This window comes from Megalobrama amblycephala, linkage group LG13 (assembly GCF_018812025.1).
Source record: "Megalobrama amblycephala isolate DHTTF-2021 linkage group LG13, ASM1881202v1, whole genome shotgun sequence".
In the NCBI taxonomy this organism is placed as follows: Eukaryota; Metazoa; Chordata; class Actinopteri; order Cypriniformes; family Xenocyprididae; genus Megalobrama; species Megalobrama amblycephala.
The window spans coordinates 11,845,998-11,861,707 of NC_063056.1; the positions used below are offsets into that span (position 1 = coordinate 11,845,998).

The 15,710-nt window shown below is 41.0% G+C and overlaps 1 protein-coding gene across 5 annotated transcripts in view; it reads left to right on the forward strand.

Annotated features, from left to right (window-relative positions):
- The window catches only part of grb10b (growth factor receptor-bound protein 10b), a 127,181-nt gene that overhangs the window by 99,253 nt on the left and 12,218 nt on the right, over positions 1-15,710 (forward strand). For all 5 annotated transcript variants that reach the window (XM_048152294.1, XM_048152297.1, XM_048152295.1 and 2 more), the window contains exons 6-10: positions 9,113-9,269; positions 12,706-12,821; positions 14,385-14,459; positions 14,553-14,690; positions 14,947-15,057. In XM_048152294.1, the coding sequence (XP_048008251.1) occupies positions 9,113-9,269; positions 12,706-12,821; positions 14,385-14,459; positions 14,553-14,690; positions 14,947-15,057 (597 nt within the window). The remainder of the gene's footprint in view (positions 1-9,112; positions 9,270-12,705; positions 12,822-14,384; positions 14,460-14,552; positions 14,691-14,946; positions 15,058-15,710) is intronic.

Genomic DNA, 15,710 nt, shown 5'->3' on the forward strand with positions numbered 1-15,710 from the left:
ATAAATGCATTGATCTAGTTCATTTGTATAACTGTGGTGTACTGTCAGTATAGTTTCATATAATTAGTTTGCATACTATAAACAAAGTGTACATAAAAATCTGTGAAATGCTTAAGGGGATAGTTCACCCCTTAAAGCAATTCTGTCATTATTTACTCATCCTCAAGTTGTTCCAGATCTGTATGAACTATCCCTTTGTCAGCAGATAGACAAGGGACACAGAGGTAAGTGGTACAAATAACAGCAGGTTTATTCAACAGTGATGGAGACAACACAGGTGAGAGGACAGTCCTTGTAAGCAGGCGGGGAATGCGAAAGTCTTGTGTGGCTTGTCTGAGTCTGAGGGTGTATTTTTGTGTCCCAGGGGATCCGGAGGGAGCTGAGGAGCGTGGAGACGGTGGAGAACAGCAGTGGTGGAGAACTAGGACGTATCACAGGAACAACAGGTAAGTAATCAACAGGTAAGTGGGTCAGGCGAAACAACATTGTAAGGCTGACGAGACCAGACAAGGGAGTGCAGGAGAAGTGAGTATTTATAGGAAGAACTGAAGTGGGCTCGTGGGCTGGAGTGGACTCCGGGACTGGAGCGGGCTCGTGGGCTGGAGCAGACTCCTGAGGGGGTTCGTGGGCTGGAGCAGACTCTTGAGCACCCTCAAGGACTGGAGCAGACTTTCGAGCAGACTCGGGGACTGGAGCCATCTCTAGGCTCTCAGCAAGGAAATGAGTTGCCTCTGGACTCAGGACGAGGCAGGGAGTCACCTCGGGATGAGGAAGGGAGTCGCCTCGGGACGAGGAAGGGAGTCGCCTCTGACCAGAAGTCAATCAGCCACGGGTCCTCCATAATTTCGGGAGAGGACTGAGGCATGGCAGCGGCCATCTTGACCAAGGGTTTGGGCGTGGCAGCGGCCATCTTGACTGAGGGTTCATGCGAGGCAGTGGCCATCTTAACCGAGGCCTCAGGCGTTAGTTCACCCAAAAATGAAAATTCTATCATTTATTACTTACCCTCATGCCGTTCCACACCAGTAAGACCTTCGTTAATCTTCGAAACACAAATTAAGATATTTTAGTTGAAATCCGATGGCTCCGTGAGGCCTGCATAGGGAGCAATGACATTTCCTCTCTCAAGATCCATAAAGGTACTAAAAACATATTTAAAGGTCCCGTTTTTCGTGGTTTTTTGAAGCTTTGATTGTGTTTATAGTGTGCAATATAACATGTTCATGTTTCGCGTGTAAAAAAACACAGTATTTTTCACATAATTTACTTATCTGTATACCGCTGTTTCCACTGTCATAAAAACGGGCTGATGACTTCCTTGTTCTATGAAGTCCCTCCTTCAGAAATACGTAACGAGTTCTGATTGTGCCAGCGGTTCCTGTGTTGTGATTCGACAGCTCTGAGCGCACCGTGCCCAGAAAGGTCACGCCTCTTACCATAACGTGGAGATGCAGGCGCTCAGTGTTATTGTAAACATGTCTTTAATTTTACCCTATCAATTTGAGCTGGAATCAGACCCGGTGATTGGGCTGCGGGATGAAAATAACAGCGTTTCGACGACATGGCGACAAACACACTCTACAAACGCAACTCTTGTGTATTCCTGTGGGCGGAGGTTAGTCAAAAAACTGTTTTAGTGACGTCATTAAAGAAGGAAGTAGAGGGATGTAGTCCAAACTGGCCGTTCGATGTAGGCGACTTCTGTTAAGTAAAATATCTCGCTTGGCATTAAACTTTGAGCTTTAAAATTTTACAGATTTTATTTATACTCTAACAACAACATTACACACTAACTAAACTTTGAAACATGGGATCACGAAGAAGGGGACCTTTAAATCAGTTCATGTGAGTACAGTGGTTCAATATTAATATTATAAAGTGACGAGAATATTTTTGGTGCGCCAAAAAAAAAACAAAATAACGACTTATTTAGTGATGGCCGATTTCAAAACAATGCTTCATGAAGCATCAGAGCATAATGAATCAGTGTATCAGTAATCAGGTGTGGAACGACATGAGGGTAAGTAATAAATAACAGAATTTTCATTTTTGGGGGAACTAACCCTTTAACCGAGGGCTCAGGCGTGGCGGCAGCCATTTTGACTGAGGGTTCAGGCGTGGCGGCGGCCATCTTGACGAAGGGGTCAGGCGTGGCAGTCCTCTTGGGAAGAGGCTCTTGGGCTGGCTGGCGCTGCCAGCGAAACCCCATCAGAGACCTGCACTATTCTTCCCAGAAATTCACAATGAACTCACCAAGTCATGGCGCACCCCCTACTCGGCCCACGTCCACTCTTCTGCCTCCACCACCATTCTCACCTCCAATGATGGCGATGAGCAAAAGGACTATTAGAAGCTCCCTCCTCACAAGGAGGCCATCGCTGCACTCCTCTGCCTGCCCACAGTTCTGGGATGAAAAGCCAAGAATATCCATCCATCCAAGCCTTGCAGTACCACCTCAGCCCTCAGCTTCACACTATGGTGGCCCTCCAGGTTTTTAAAGACAAACTCTTCTGGGTGTGGTTCAAACTTCGGTTCAGGACAACAGAACTCATGTTCTCCTCTCCGAAATGCAGTGTCTGCTATCGAAGGGCACCATAGAAATGGTCCTTCCAGAGAACAGCAAGTCAAGCTTTTACAGCCACTATTTCCTCATTCAAAAGAAAGATGGTGGGCTCAGGCCCATCCTCGACCTCAGGCTCCTGAATTGCGCATTTATTAAGTGGCCATTCTGAATGTTGACTTTGAAGCAGATCCTCGCACAAATCTGCCCAGAGGACTGGTTCTTATCAGTGGATCTGAAAGATGCTTACCTTTATATCCAGAGAGCCCCTCATCACTGACCGTTCTTGAGATTCATGTTTGAGGGGAATCCGCGTCATGAGCTACCTCAACAACTGGCTAGTGTTGGCTCGGTCAGAGCACGAGCTCTGTGCTCACAGGTCACTGCAATTCAGCCAAGAGCTTCCTGTCTCCCAGCAGGTGAGTCATTTTCCTGGGGGCAGTTACTGACTCGGCCAGCATGATGGCAGCCACCTCCTCTGTAGTACGAATGGGCCAATGGGTACCATTATCAATTTGTATTATTCAAATCAGTTAAATGATTGTTAGGCTGAATAAATTAGGTCAGCCGGAACCGGGAACACTTCCTATAACACCTGATGTACTTGTTACATCATAAGAAGAATGGCATCTACACTAATATTAGTCACTCTGTTTATCCCAACTGTAGTCAGCCATCTCCAGGCCGTATCCAGATCAGATGGAGGACCTGCACCTAGACACGACCACAACGCATCCCTGAAGTGTCAGCCGAGATTGTGTCAGCCGAGATTGTGTCAACTAGACTATCCCCATGACAGAACTGGATTAAATATTTTGAATGTTCCATTCCAATCTGACTTCTGACCAGTAATGCTGCCTGAATCATAATCATGCACTGTTCATTTGTTAGCCAGAGGAGAACTGACCCCCAGACTGAGCCTGGTTTCTCCCAAGGTTTTCTTTTCCATTCTGTCACCTGATGGAGTTTGGGTTCCTTGCCACTGTCGCCTCTGGCTTGCTTAATTGGGGACTCTTAATATTCAACAATATTATTAATCTACCTGCATTGAGACCATTGTATGAGAACTGAAATGAGCTGGACAACTGAGCCATCACTGTTTTCAACAGTGAACTTAAGCTGGACAATGACGCTATTTTCTTCTAGAGCTGCTGTGAAGCCAAAACAAACGTTGTTGCATTATTTTCCTGTTTTCACTGTAAAGCTGCTTTGAAACAATCTGTATTGTTAAAAGCGTTATATAAATAAAGGTGACATAACTTGATATGCAGCTCCTGCAGTATTGGCTGAAAGCCCGAGTCCCATCCCACGGTTGGCATCAGGGACGTTTGCACCTCAAGGTGGACCATCGTTGTGACAAAGCTGTGGCCCCTTGGAAGGACTCTCACCTATATTAGACAGGCATCCATTTGGGACTGACCTCCAGATGGAAGGTTGTCACGGAGCTCTGTGTGGGGGCATCCCGGCATTCGGCTCCTGGTCCAGCCTGGAGAAATGCCTGCATATCAATAGCCTTGAAATGATGGCGGTTTTTCTGGCTCTCAAAACCTTCCTGCTAGCCCAACAGGGGTACCACAACATGACGATGATGGCCTTCATAAATCGCCAGGGCGGCCTCAGGTCATGGTCTCTTTACAAGATAGCGAGACGTATTGGCACAGTGCAATCTGGGCTCTTTGAGGGCGGTGCATGTGCCCGGCATGTTGAACCAAGAGGTGGACATGCTGTCCTAGTGTGGGATGTCTCCAGGGGAATGGAGTTCAGTGATCCAGTTCAGATGATCTTGGGAGATCTTTGGGAGGGCAGAGGTAAACCTCTTCACCTCAGACAACTCTTATTGCTCGATTTTTTCTCGAGGGAACAGGATGCGCTGGCCCAGGATTGGCCCAAAGCTCGCCTGTATGCTTTCCCCCCGATTGCTGTGCTCCCTCAGGTCACCAGGCAATGTTCAGTTCTATAGGTGGCTCCACTCTGGTGAAACCAATCGTGGTTCCCCGAGCTGATACAGCTGTCATTGACAGGTCCGTGACCAATTCCACTGATGAAAGACCTTTTCTCTCAGCCTTTGCAGCTCCTTGTAAGGGTGGCCAGTACTATAGCGGAGGCCAGAGTGCCATCTACCTCTATAGCCTTAAATGGTCTGTCTTCTCCGACTGGTGTGCAGTCCGGAATGAAGACCCATCCACTTGCGATGTATCAGCTATTCTGTCATTCGTACAGGAGTTGCTATATAAGGGGAGTACCCCTTTCACGATTAAAAGTATATGTGGCAGCCATCGCGGCGAATCACACCCTGGTGGCTGGCCAATCTGTAGGAAGGAACGACTTGGTCGTCAAGTTCTTGAGGGGAGCCAGGAGACTTAACCCGCCTTGCCCTCATACTGACCTGATCTAGGACCTGTCCATGGTCCTTAGGGCCCTTCCGTTCGAGCCGCTCCAAGTGGCTAGATTGTGGTCCCTGTGGGGCCTTGGGGGAAAGTATTGCAGGGGGTCTTTGGACAGATATATACAACACAGTATTTACATACATGCTTTTTAGAACATAAATTAATCTAACACGTGTAAATAAACTGGTAAATTCTCTTTAGATGTGTAAAGAAAATTACTGTGCACTAAAACTCCACATAATAACGTTAAGCCAGTCTGTCATTGTTCCCCAGGGTTTTCACTAAAGTTTTGCATTTTACATAGCATGCACCCATTGGTGCTGGACCAACTTACCTCCTGTTTTAACTGTTGTGAGAGAGAAAAAATACAAGTCTGATCTCATATCAGAAGGAATGGATACATTCGACTGAGTCAAAAACAGTTGTCTGTTCAGCCTGTGTGAATCAGAAACATGAGCGTACTGGAAAACAGGAAAGAGGAAAGACAGGAAGTGTGGGTGGAACTTTAGTCTGGAACTAAAAGTTAACACCATTTCTTTCCTGTAATCAATGGCTGGAAAACTAGGTGTGATAATATTTGTTTATTTCGGTAATGCCAATTCTGTTGCAATCTGGTATCATCACTTACTTGACTTACTTGACTTACCAACATGAAGACATTCATTCTCGCAATATGTTTTTTTTTTTTCATTCACGACACTGTCAGGAAAAAGGCTGCTGCGTGACAATAATAATTGTGTTATGTAACGTAATATGTCTATTTTGGGAACATCTCAAGACTGATGCATTCATTTGCTCATAGCAGTGTGATTGCTAACTAATATTTGTTTTTCCTAGTAAATAAGAGATTTAGTTATGCTTTGGAGGCTCTTCGGGGCTCTGAAAGATAACAATGACTTCCAGATTTGCAATGGAAAAAGTTCCAGTGTTGTTTTAGACCATTTTGGAAACAAACACTTGTCAGAGTTGTAGCCTAGCAGTTAGGATATGTGCTCAGGCACATAATGAAAAAAGAAGAAAAATTCCAATCATGTCATCATTAACTCATCTTCATGTAATTCCAATCCCATTTGACCCCCCCCCCCCCCCCTGTTTTTTCTTATGTTCAAGCTGTTCATTTCACAAGCAACATAAGTGTATTTTGTCAAGCCACAGAAAGGTATCATAAAAGTAGTCCATGTGACTTTTATGTATGCCAAGCTATGTATGCTATGTATGCTATGTTTAAAGCCATGCAATAGCTTTGGTTGGTTATTCACAAATCTTGTCCATTAGCTCTCAAAACTTATTTGAATTTTCACATATTCAAATTTAGTAGACGTACAGGTGACACACATTTGAAACTAGTTACAACACTTCCATTACTTCTTTCAGGGGCAGGGTCATCATCAGGGAGAGGGATAGACCCCTGTGGTTTAGTTTACTCATTGGGTTCAGAACAGAGGGGGCCAACTCACAAAAATGTTATCCCACACCCTATAAATTTTAGTGACTGCCCTGATCAGGGTACACCTCTGAAGAAGTATAAAAATGATCAGCTTGACCTTTGCACATTGGTTGCTACTTGGTCCCAGAGTTACTGTTTAAAATGGAAAAATAAACTTTTAAATAAGGATTATGTCTCAAAATTTGGTGGGGACGAATTCAAGTCATGGCCAGTTATAAAGTTTAGTCTTAATGGTATGCCCCTGACAAAAAAAGAAACACTTCTGGAAGATGATGGAAACATCTACTGACAAACTATTATATCATGTCCAACAGTCACCATGTGGCAATATGGGTCAGTAGGTTAATGATGGACACACTGTACATTGCATGACATGGCTGCAGCTTATGACACTATGAGATGATGTGCAGACATACGTGACCCAGTCTTGTCCCCGCTGAATGCCTAAATGGTAGAGTGATGAGTGAAAGAGTGTAGAAGGAGGAGGAGAAGAGGAGGAGCAGCCAAGCCAGCTGGAGCACTGGAGAGTTTGCATACCTTTTATGTTACCACCCCTACTGACTCTTTCTTCTGGACTGCTTCCAGTACTCCCTCCAGCCCTCTATCCCCGACTTCCTCTTGCTCTCTCCCTTCCTCCCCACCCCCATAACTGAAATAGTCTCCTAAAGGATTGAAAAGGATTGAGTCATCCTTTCTGTCCAGTTTCCTGTGGTCACATAAAGTTAATTTTAGCAGGGGCAGCTAAGCAGATATGTGTGCAAGTGTCAAAATTGAGAGAGATGAAGCCTTTTGAGATGAAACTCTGGCTTTATTAAAGAGAAAAACTCAGTTCATTTCCACAGAAATGGGTGGGGCGTAGTCTCTTTGTGTCTTTGCGTCTTCTGTTGAATTAGTTGTCTGAAGGTTTGCGTCTGACTTCTTTCCTTGTTTGCGCGTGTTTAGTTTTGTGTGTGTGTGTGTGTGTGTGTGTGTGTGTGTGTGTGTGTGTGTGTGTGTTTGTTTGGATTCAGGGGTCACCAATGAAAACGCTGGGGTTTGCTTTTCGTTTTTTTTTTTTTTCTCTCTCTGCTTTAGTGGAGGAATGTTGGCATAAAGTTTGGCTGGGGGGAAGGCAGTGAGCGGCGTCTCAAGTGCTGGCATTTCAACTGTAATGAGTCTTGCCCTGTCGTGAGAGAAATTTCTGGCTTCGAACTACGAACTTCAAAGCTGGGCTTTTGAAAGTAAGAAAAACTTTCAACAAGTCCTCACATGAAAACTCGTTCAAGACTCTAGAAAGTTAAGGTTTAGACAGCCGAGAAACTTTGCTCTGTCCGGTCCTATCGCCATCTCCACTTCAGAGGAAACAAACGAGCTGCTAAAAACGAGCCGCTCTCCTTTCAAGAGCAGAAAGAAACTGAAGCTATGCAGAAGGGGGGAAAGAAAAGTTAAGGCTGTGCGTGCGTATGACTGCGCGTCTGTGTATGTGTGCCTGTTGGTGTGTGTGCGTGTGTGAGGGGTGTGTGAGTGTGTGTGTGCATCTGTGTCTGTGTGGGAATGATTACATCAGCTTGAGCTAGCTCTATGATTGGTTAGGGAAGTGTGGTTTGATTCACTACCTAAAAGCCTGTGGCTGTAACCCTTTGTGAGGGGAACAGAGGCAAGTTGTCTGCCAAGCTGGAAACAGTGCCATCTGCATGCTCTGTCCTGCGCCAAAGCTAGACAGAGAGAGAAAGAGAAGGAGGGAGATTGTGACAGGTAGGATACGCTGAGCCACTGACAGGAAGAAGCATCTGTGAAGCATCGGAACTGCTTTTTTCCTTTTTTTGGTCCTTTTTTTTCTCTTGTGGAGTTGTGGAGACATTCGGGGAGCGGGTTCATCTCTCAGTGTGTGGAGGAGGACACAGGCTGCTGGGGAAAATGCCATCGTGTTCTCCTGACTGTTGCCTGCTCAGGCCTGGGGAGGTAAGATTTCTCCTCAGCCCCAAACGCACAGCTCCTCTTGAATACTTCAGAATCCCTCTCCCCCTAGGCGACTGAAAGAGTCTGGGGAGTTGGTGTCTATCTGTAGTGGGGTGAAAAATAGAACCTGTAGAATGAAACGGAAAATCTAATATAGTGTGTGATGGGAACGGTTACATCTGCAGTTTAAGAGAATTATGGAATTCGCCAGAGTAAATGTGGTGGAAAAGCTGTAAAGGTTGGCGTAACAGATTTATGAACGTGTACTGGGTGAGAGAATGTACAAAAGATCTCAGAATGGGTGAGTGATGTTGCAAATAGGAATAGAGAATTTTCGAGAAAAGCTAGTATGTGAGTGATGATGGGGAAACAATGACACAGGACTCATTCAGTGTCGAGCACCAAACTATTTCAAATTAAACATTTTTCTTCAGCTTTTCCTACTTGTATTAGCAAGGATGTAGTCTAGACATGGAATTTGGATGTGAAAAGACCTAGATTTGAGCATTAATGGCTTTACACTCTGGGTCAAAGCCTCGGAAGAGTTTCAGATATTCCTTTTTTTAGTATAAAGACACAGTATGCTTATGTTACCTAAATTGTTGTTTGGTAGCACTATTTGATATTTGTTTTATTTACGTTGGGGCCCTGAAAATAAAATTGTCCTGTGACGCAGTATAATTTACCCATGTGTAGATGTGTTTTTCCAAATTAGAAATTCGTTTTTGTTCTTTCTCAACATCATTTCTAAGTAACATCTGATTTTTTCATCTATTTCAGATCATAAAAATCTTCAGCGAGGACGGGATGGGAAAGGTGGTGGAGATCCCAGCCGACATGACGGCACGAGACTTGTGCCAGTTTCTCGTCTATAAAAACCATTGTGTGGACGATAACAGTTGGGCGCTTGTGGAGCATCATCCAGCCCTGGGACTCGGTAACTGGCTTGCTAGTTTTCTAGGCTAGAGGGGATCGAGTGAATTTATAGAGCCGTTTTAATGTGTCTGTGTGTGTGTCAACCACTTTAGATGCAGTAATTACAGGGTCTTTTGTGCTGGAGTTGAAATCAATGATGACCATGTAAGAGAAGAAGACAGACTTCCTTGATTCATCCTTTTATGTCCTCAGGCTGATTGTAATTGATTAACGGTCGCCGGGGGGAATCCCATCTCACAGAGAGACATAACAGGAAGTTAGGTTCCCCAAGAGTAGAACTGGTACTGGTTCTGGAACTTTAGTCAAGCACAGCATTGTCACGTGTAGTTTTGTCTTGTGTTTTATGCTTAAGGACAAAATTTTCAATGCGATAAGCCTAGTGATTTTGCCATTCGAACTATTTAGAATTATATAATTAATTGCATTCAATTATCTATAGTTAGCAATGTATTTTTCCCTGCTGTCCACGACCGAATCAGAACAGACCTGCGACCCAACGGTTGAGAACTACTGCTTTTGTTCGTAGCTCTTTAAAATCAAACATGGTCAGTGAGTTTTTTGACATTGACGGTTGCTGTCAGAGTGCAAGTTGTGGGCAAATCTCTAGGCTAACGCATGCTGTGTGTTAATTGGTTACCTCGAATAACCTGTGGTGTGAACATAAGAGCTTGCTAGTAGAACTAAAGTCAGCCCAGGGCAACGAGTCGTACAGGAAGTTCAGCCACCCGAGTATGTGGTCTGGACAGGATTTCGTTTTCCATCCCACCTATTTGTTTTGTTTGGCAAACAAATGGTTTTCTTTTTATTTTCAACGGACATCCTGCTCCCCTTTCTGTATCATCATTCTTTCGTTGCTCTTTCAATGTTCTATTTTACTTTCAGTTTCCCAATGAGTGTGAGGATACAACAGATGATTAAGGAATTCAGAGGAAATGTCGGGGAATTTTGAAACTGTAGCTTGCAAAATTACATAGCCCACTCATAAATTGAAGTGGTTAAACTAAAGTCAGTTAATAGTAGGTAGCTACATTACAAGCTGTTAATAAAAAGTAGCTATTAAAAGGGGTAATATATATTGTTTTTCATATATAACTATCAGATATTTTTGTAATCATAGCAGAGTTTATCTGACACATAAGCAATGAGAATCTCAATGACAGCATTCGGTTTTTAAGATAATATACTTATACTTATATATAAAAATACATTAAGATACATTTGTATATCTAAGTTGAAAACATGGTGAAAAGCATCATACACTAAACAAAAAGACATAAAAATAATGTACCTCACAGAGATTTATTTGCAGAGGAATCATTTTGGTCAGTCTGAGAATTGTTTTTTGATATGCCATTAGTTATTAGAAGACTAATATGTCTGAATAAACTGATTCACTAAATGAATCAATTCTCCTCATTTCAGTGCTTACACATAAGAAAGGAGAGCCTTGAAAAATGTGTTTAATAATTACCTTAGCTTGCTCGGCTGCAAAGTTTTGTGCAATACAATATTTCAAATAACAATGTAGTTTTGTTAGTATTATTAAATAAGTTATTATTATCATTAAATATAAGTTAGTATTATTAAACTGGTTTATGGTAAAAGAAGGACTTGTGTTGGTATATTAGACATTTTGCTAGTTGTTTGTTAATTCTAGATCAGTCATTTGTCTGAAGAAAAAAAATAAAAATAAAATATCTTGTGTATTTTGCAGAAGGCTAAATATTTGGTATCCCAGAGACTATTAATAATAATTTAAATGTTTCTAATTAATGTCTGATTCACTTTTTCTACATTGTACAACAGTATCGACACATAAACATGCTCATTTTAAAACAAAGTTGAACGTGTCTCAGTTTAGACAAACGCTTAATTTTATATGCGAAACACAGGCTGCATTTAAAACGTCAAAGCAGGTCCGTTCCTCATTTGTTATGGATCCACTCTGCTAGAATAGCGTGAAGTGCGGTTGAGCGAAAGCATGACATCATCTCTCTGCAATGCCCGACTCTCTCCTTACTAAGCCAAATATTGAACGCCGGAATGATGGAAAAGCTTGTCACTCCTGAGTACTTCTGTATCTCAAAGCGTCATTTTAAGATGGATGTGTTGTGGGGAAAAGTCATAAACCAGATTTGTCGTAAAGTGGATTAAAGTGTGCGTAAATTGATACACATACAAAACTGTTGTGATTGGATGTTATAATTGCTAAATAATTGCAATGCTTTCTAGATACAGTGAAAAAATAGTTGTGTAAAAAGAAGCGTTTCATTTTTTATGCACTGTAAATGTGTGGTTCTTACCATAAAAGAGTAGTTCACTCACCCTCATTTCATTTCAACCCATAAAACACACCATTTCATGGCACATTAAAGGAGAATTCTTTTAATAATGTGCTAGTTTTCAAGCTTCAAACAATACACAATGCACTATAAAAACATCATAAAAATATTCACAAGACTCATGCACTATGTTCTTGTGAACATGTACATTAGCTGTGCGTGAAGAATAAACCAAATGTAAATAATTATTGGTAACACTTTATTTTACAGTGTAATTGTTACATGTAGTTACTATTGTAATAACTATAAATTATGCATAATTACATCACAATTAACCCTAAACCATGTTACTTAATTACTTAGTATTACTCAGTACATAAATGTAAAATTACAGTGTAACAAAGACACCTTAAAATAAAGTGTAACATAGCTAAGATTTTCAGCCATCATCAAATCTGCTTTAAACCTTCTATAAAACATCATAGTTTCTTCTGCTTTTTAACAAACTTTGTTATGTTATTTTCTCTAGTCATTCATCTCTTACACTTATCACTTTGTATATTGGTAAGGATGTTTGTGGGGTAGGTTGAAACTGATCCCCCCATAGCTTCCTGTTGCCAAACAAGCTCTCTGACCGTCTCCACAGTTGGATGAAGAACATATATGAGGGTTCAGAGTCAGTTTTTTTTTTTTTTTTTGAGTGGTCATGGGCAGCATTAACTCTCCACCATCCTTGAGATAATAGTAAAGACATTGTGAGAAAGGCAGAGAAACAGTTCTAAATAGAGATCAATTTATACATAAATCAAATATAGAGTTTTTAGTCAGCAAGTCCCTGTGGAGGATAAGCTGAATGGGGGGTGGGGAAAGAGAAGTGTGTGGGGGGGGGGGTCTCTCCTCTAGACAAACTCTCTTTTCATCAGGCAGGGATCGCTCACCCTGTTTATTTTTTGTCTGCCTGGATGAATGCTAACAGAAAATTATGTCAATCAAGATGCAAATATTACACACATTTGAGAATTTGGTTACAAAGATGCATTTTTTGTCACGTCTTTCCACACAGACATTTTCATAAGTATAATACAGATTTTGAAGGAAATGCAGTGTGTATGTGCCCTAATTATGCCTTTTTTTCCTCCCTCCATCAATCCACAGAAAGATGTTTAGAAGACCATGAACTGGTTGTCCAAGTGCAGACATCAATGACCAGTGAAAGTAAATTTCTCTTCAGGAAGAACTATGCCAAATATGAATTCTTTAAAAATCCTTTGGTAAGTTAATCCAAGACCTCACATGAACTATTTCATAATTAGGTTAAGATGATTGTAGATTATTTTTATTTCCTTGTCTTAGAGCAGGTGTCAGCAGGTACATAAGTAACATGACACGGATTATTGCTGAAGGAAAGCTCCTCACATTAATGGACTGTTTTCAGTCTTACTTGGTAGATGCAGATATCAAGTGACATGCTTCCAGTTCAATGAGCTGCTCTCACACACTCTCTCTCTCTCACGATCCAAAAGAAACCCATGCCTCTTACTATTTGGACTGGAAATCAAACACTTTCACGAACATTCAGAGCTCTTGTAATTTCTGCTGGAGCAGAGAGGGGAGGGAAATCTGTGCTTTAAATGTAAGATTATTGCCGCAACACAAGTACGCTCTCAACTATATAATCTTTGGTAACATTTTCTTTGGGCCTATTTACACATAGTGTGTGTTTGTGCCTTGACTGATTGAATTGCATTCCATGTACACCCCGTCAAATAAATATAAACCAAATGATATCAGATAAACTATCAGACATTTTTTGACTGAACTGAACATTGCGCTTTAGAATACTGGATTCTGATTGGTCAGTGGCTGCATTTTGTGGGCAAAAAATGTACTGTTAAACTTATGCAACCAATTTAGTTTTATATCAGGCTCTTTCTTCTCACATAATTAAATCATTTCAACTCACTTCAATATTTCATGTCCATTTATTATTTATTTGAGAAGTGACATTGTGCAAAGACAGACAATGTAAAGTCAGCTAATTATTACTGTAAAAACAACAAGAAAAACCTCCAGGGTGATGCAAGACACAACAGCCTGTTGGCAATTATTTTACAATAATAACTGACTGACTGTTAGTTGTTTGAAATGCCATGTTAGAAATGCCATGAAAACTGTTCATAGCATTATATAATGTTTTCAGTAACTTGAGTAACTTAATTCATGTTAGATAATCATTTAAAATGGCTCTACACGGTCACTAATATTAGTTAACATTTTTCTTTGACCCGAATTTCCTAAAATTCCTTGTGCAGGTAGAAAATCATTAGAAGAAAGTCGATGGGTGGCAGGCTTATGTTTTTAAAATATTATATAATACTCTGTTGTTTTGTGGGTTTTTGGAACGAGGAGCTTTCAGAATAATTTCGAATAATTGCTCTTTTCTTTCATCCACCTTAACCACAAAAGACAGGCTTTTCAGCAGTCATTACGAAACCTTTCCCTTTGTTTTCTATGTGTAGAAGCAAATTGTTACACAAGCAGATAAATGTCTTTAATTCTTATTGTTATATTCCATTATTATTAGGCTTTTTTAAATTAAATAATCAGCTATGGTCACTGTTTCAGAGCTATGCAGGGATTAACTGTTATATAACATTGAATTGATAAGGCTCAAATAGCTATGCATTTTAGATTAAATGGACGCTGTATTTAATTCGTTAGAGATTATAAGGATTTAGTTTGGAATGACTGTTCTGATCATGTACAAAGGCATATTACAATCAATATACTCCCTTGATATGCATGTAGTGAGCTAAAATATGTTTTTTCGACAGAACTTCTTCCCAGAGCAAATGGTTGCCTGGTGTCAGGAGGCCAATGGGACCATCCCCCCATCTCAGCTCTTGCAGGTAAAACATGGGCATGTGTTCTCTTTCCCATCACTCCCCGATCTAACATCAGCCCATACATTTTTTTCAAGTGTTCTCTTCTTTTATCTCCAGAACTTCTTAAACTCCAGCAGTTGTCCTGAGATCCAGGGATATTTGTATGTGAAAGAGATGGGCAGGAAATCATGGAAGAAACTGTATGTGTTTTTAAGACGGTCAGGATTGTACTTCTCAACAAAAGGAACATCAAAGGTGAAATGGCAACCCAAAATTTAAATTTTGCTTGGTTTCTTTCTAGCAAAAAAAAATAAAAATAAACTACTCATGACCACCTATTTTGTATAAAAGTAGTGTGTACAAGCCTTGTACAAGCCTCATGTACAAGCCTCTGTTAATGTCATCAGGTGCTGGCTAGAACCGACCCCTCCCCCGTTTCTGAGTGCTCTTTTAGTGCCCTCTCCCCTCCTTATCCATTAGATGACATGAGCTGTTGGTTGATCTTTCACAGGAGCCCAGGCATTTACAGCTACTAGCAGACCTGGATGACAGCAATGTCTTTACAGTAATAACAGGGAGAAAGCTGCACAATGCACCGACTGACTTTGAATTCTGCATAAAAGTAAGTTTATGTGGTCTTTTATGAGAACTTTTAAAGTAGTCTTAAAGGGTTAGTTCGCCCAAAAATGAAAATTCAGTCATTTATTACTCACCCTCATGTCGTTTCACACCCGTAAGACCTTCGTTCATCTTCGGAACACAAATTAAAATATTTTTTGATAAAATCCAATGACTCAGGGATGCCTGCATTGCCAGCAAGATCATTTCCTTTTTCAATGCCCAGAAAGGTACTGAAAGCATATGTAAAACAGTTCATGTGACTAGTGGTTCAACCTTAATATTATAAAGCAACAAGAATCTTTTGTTTCGAATCAGCGGTTCAGAGCACCAAAATCACGTGATTTCAGTAAACGATGCTTCGTTACATCATAACTGTTTTGAAATTTCAATAGTTCATGTGACTTCGGCAGTTTGATATGCACTCTGAACCATTGATTCGAAACAAAAGATTCATAAAGCTTTGAAGCTTCATGAAGCAGTGTTTTGAAGTCACCCATCACTAGATATTGTTAAATAAAATCACTATTTTGTTTTTTTTTTGGCACACAAAAGGTATTCTTGGTGCTTTATAACACTAAGGTTGAACCACTGTACTCACATGAACTGATTTAAATATGTCTTTAGTAGCTTTCTGGCCATTGAAAAAGGAAATGA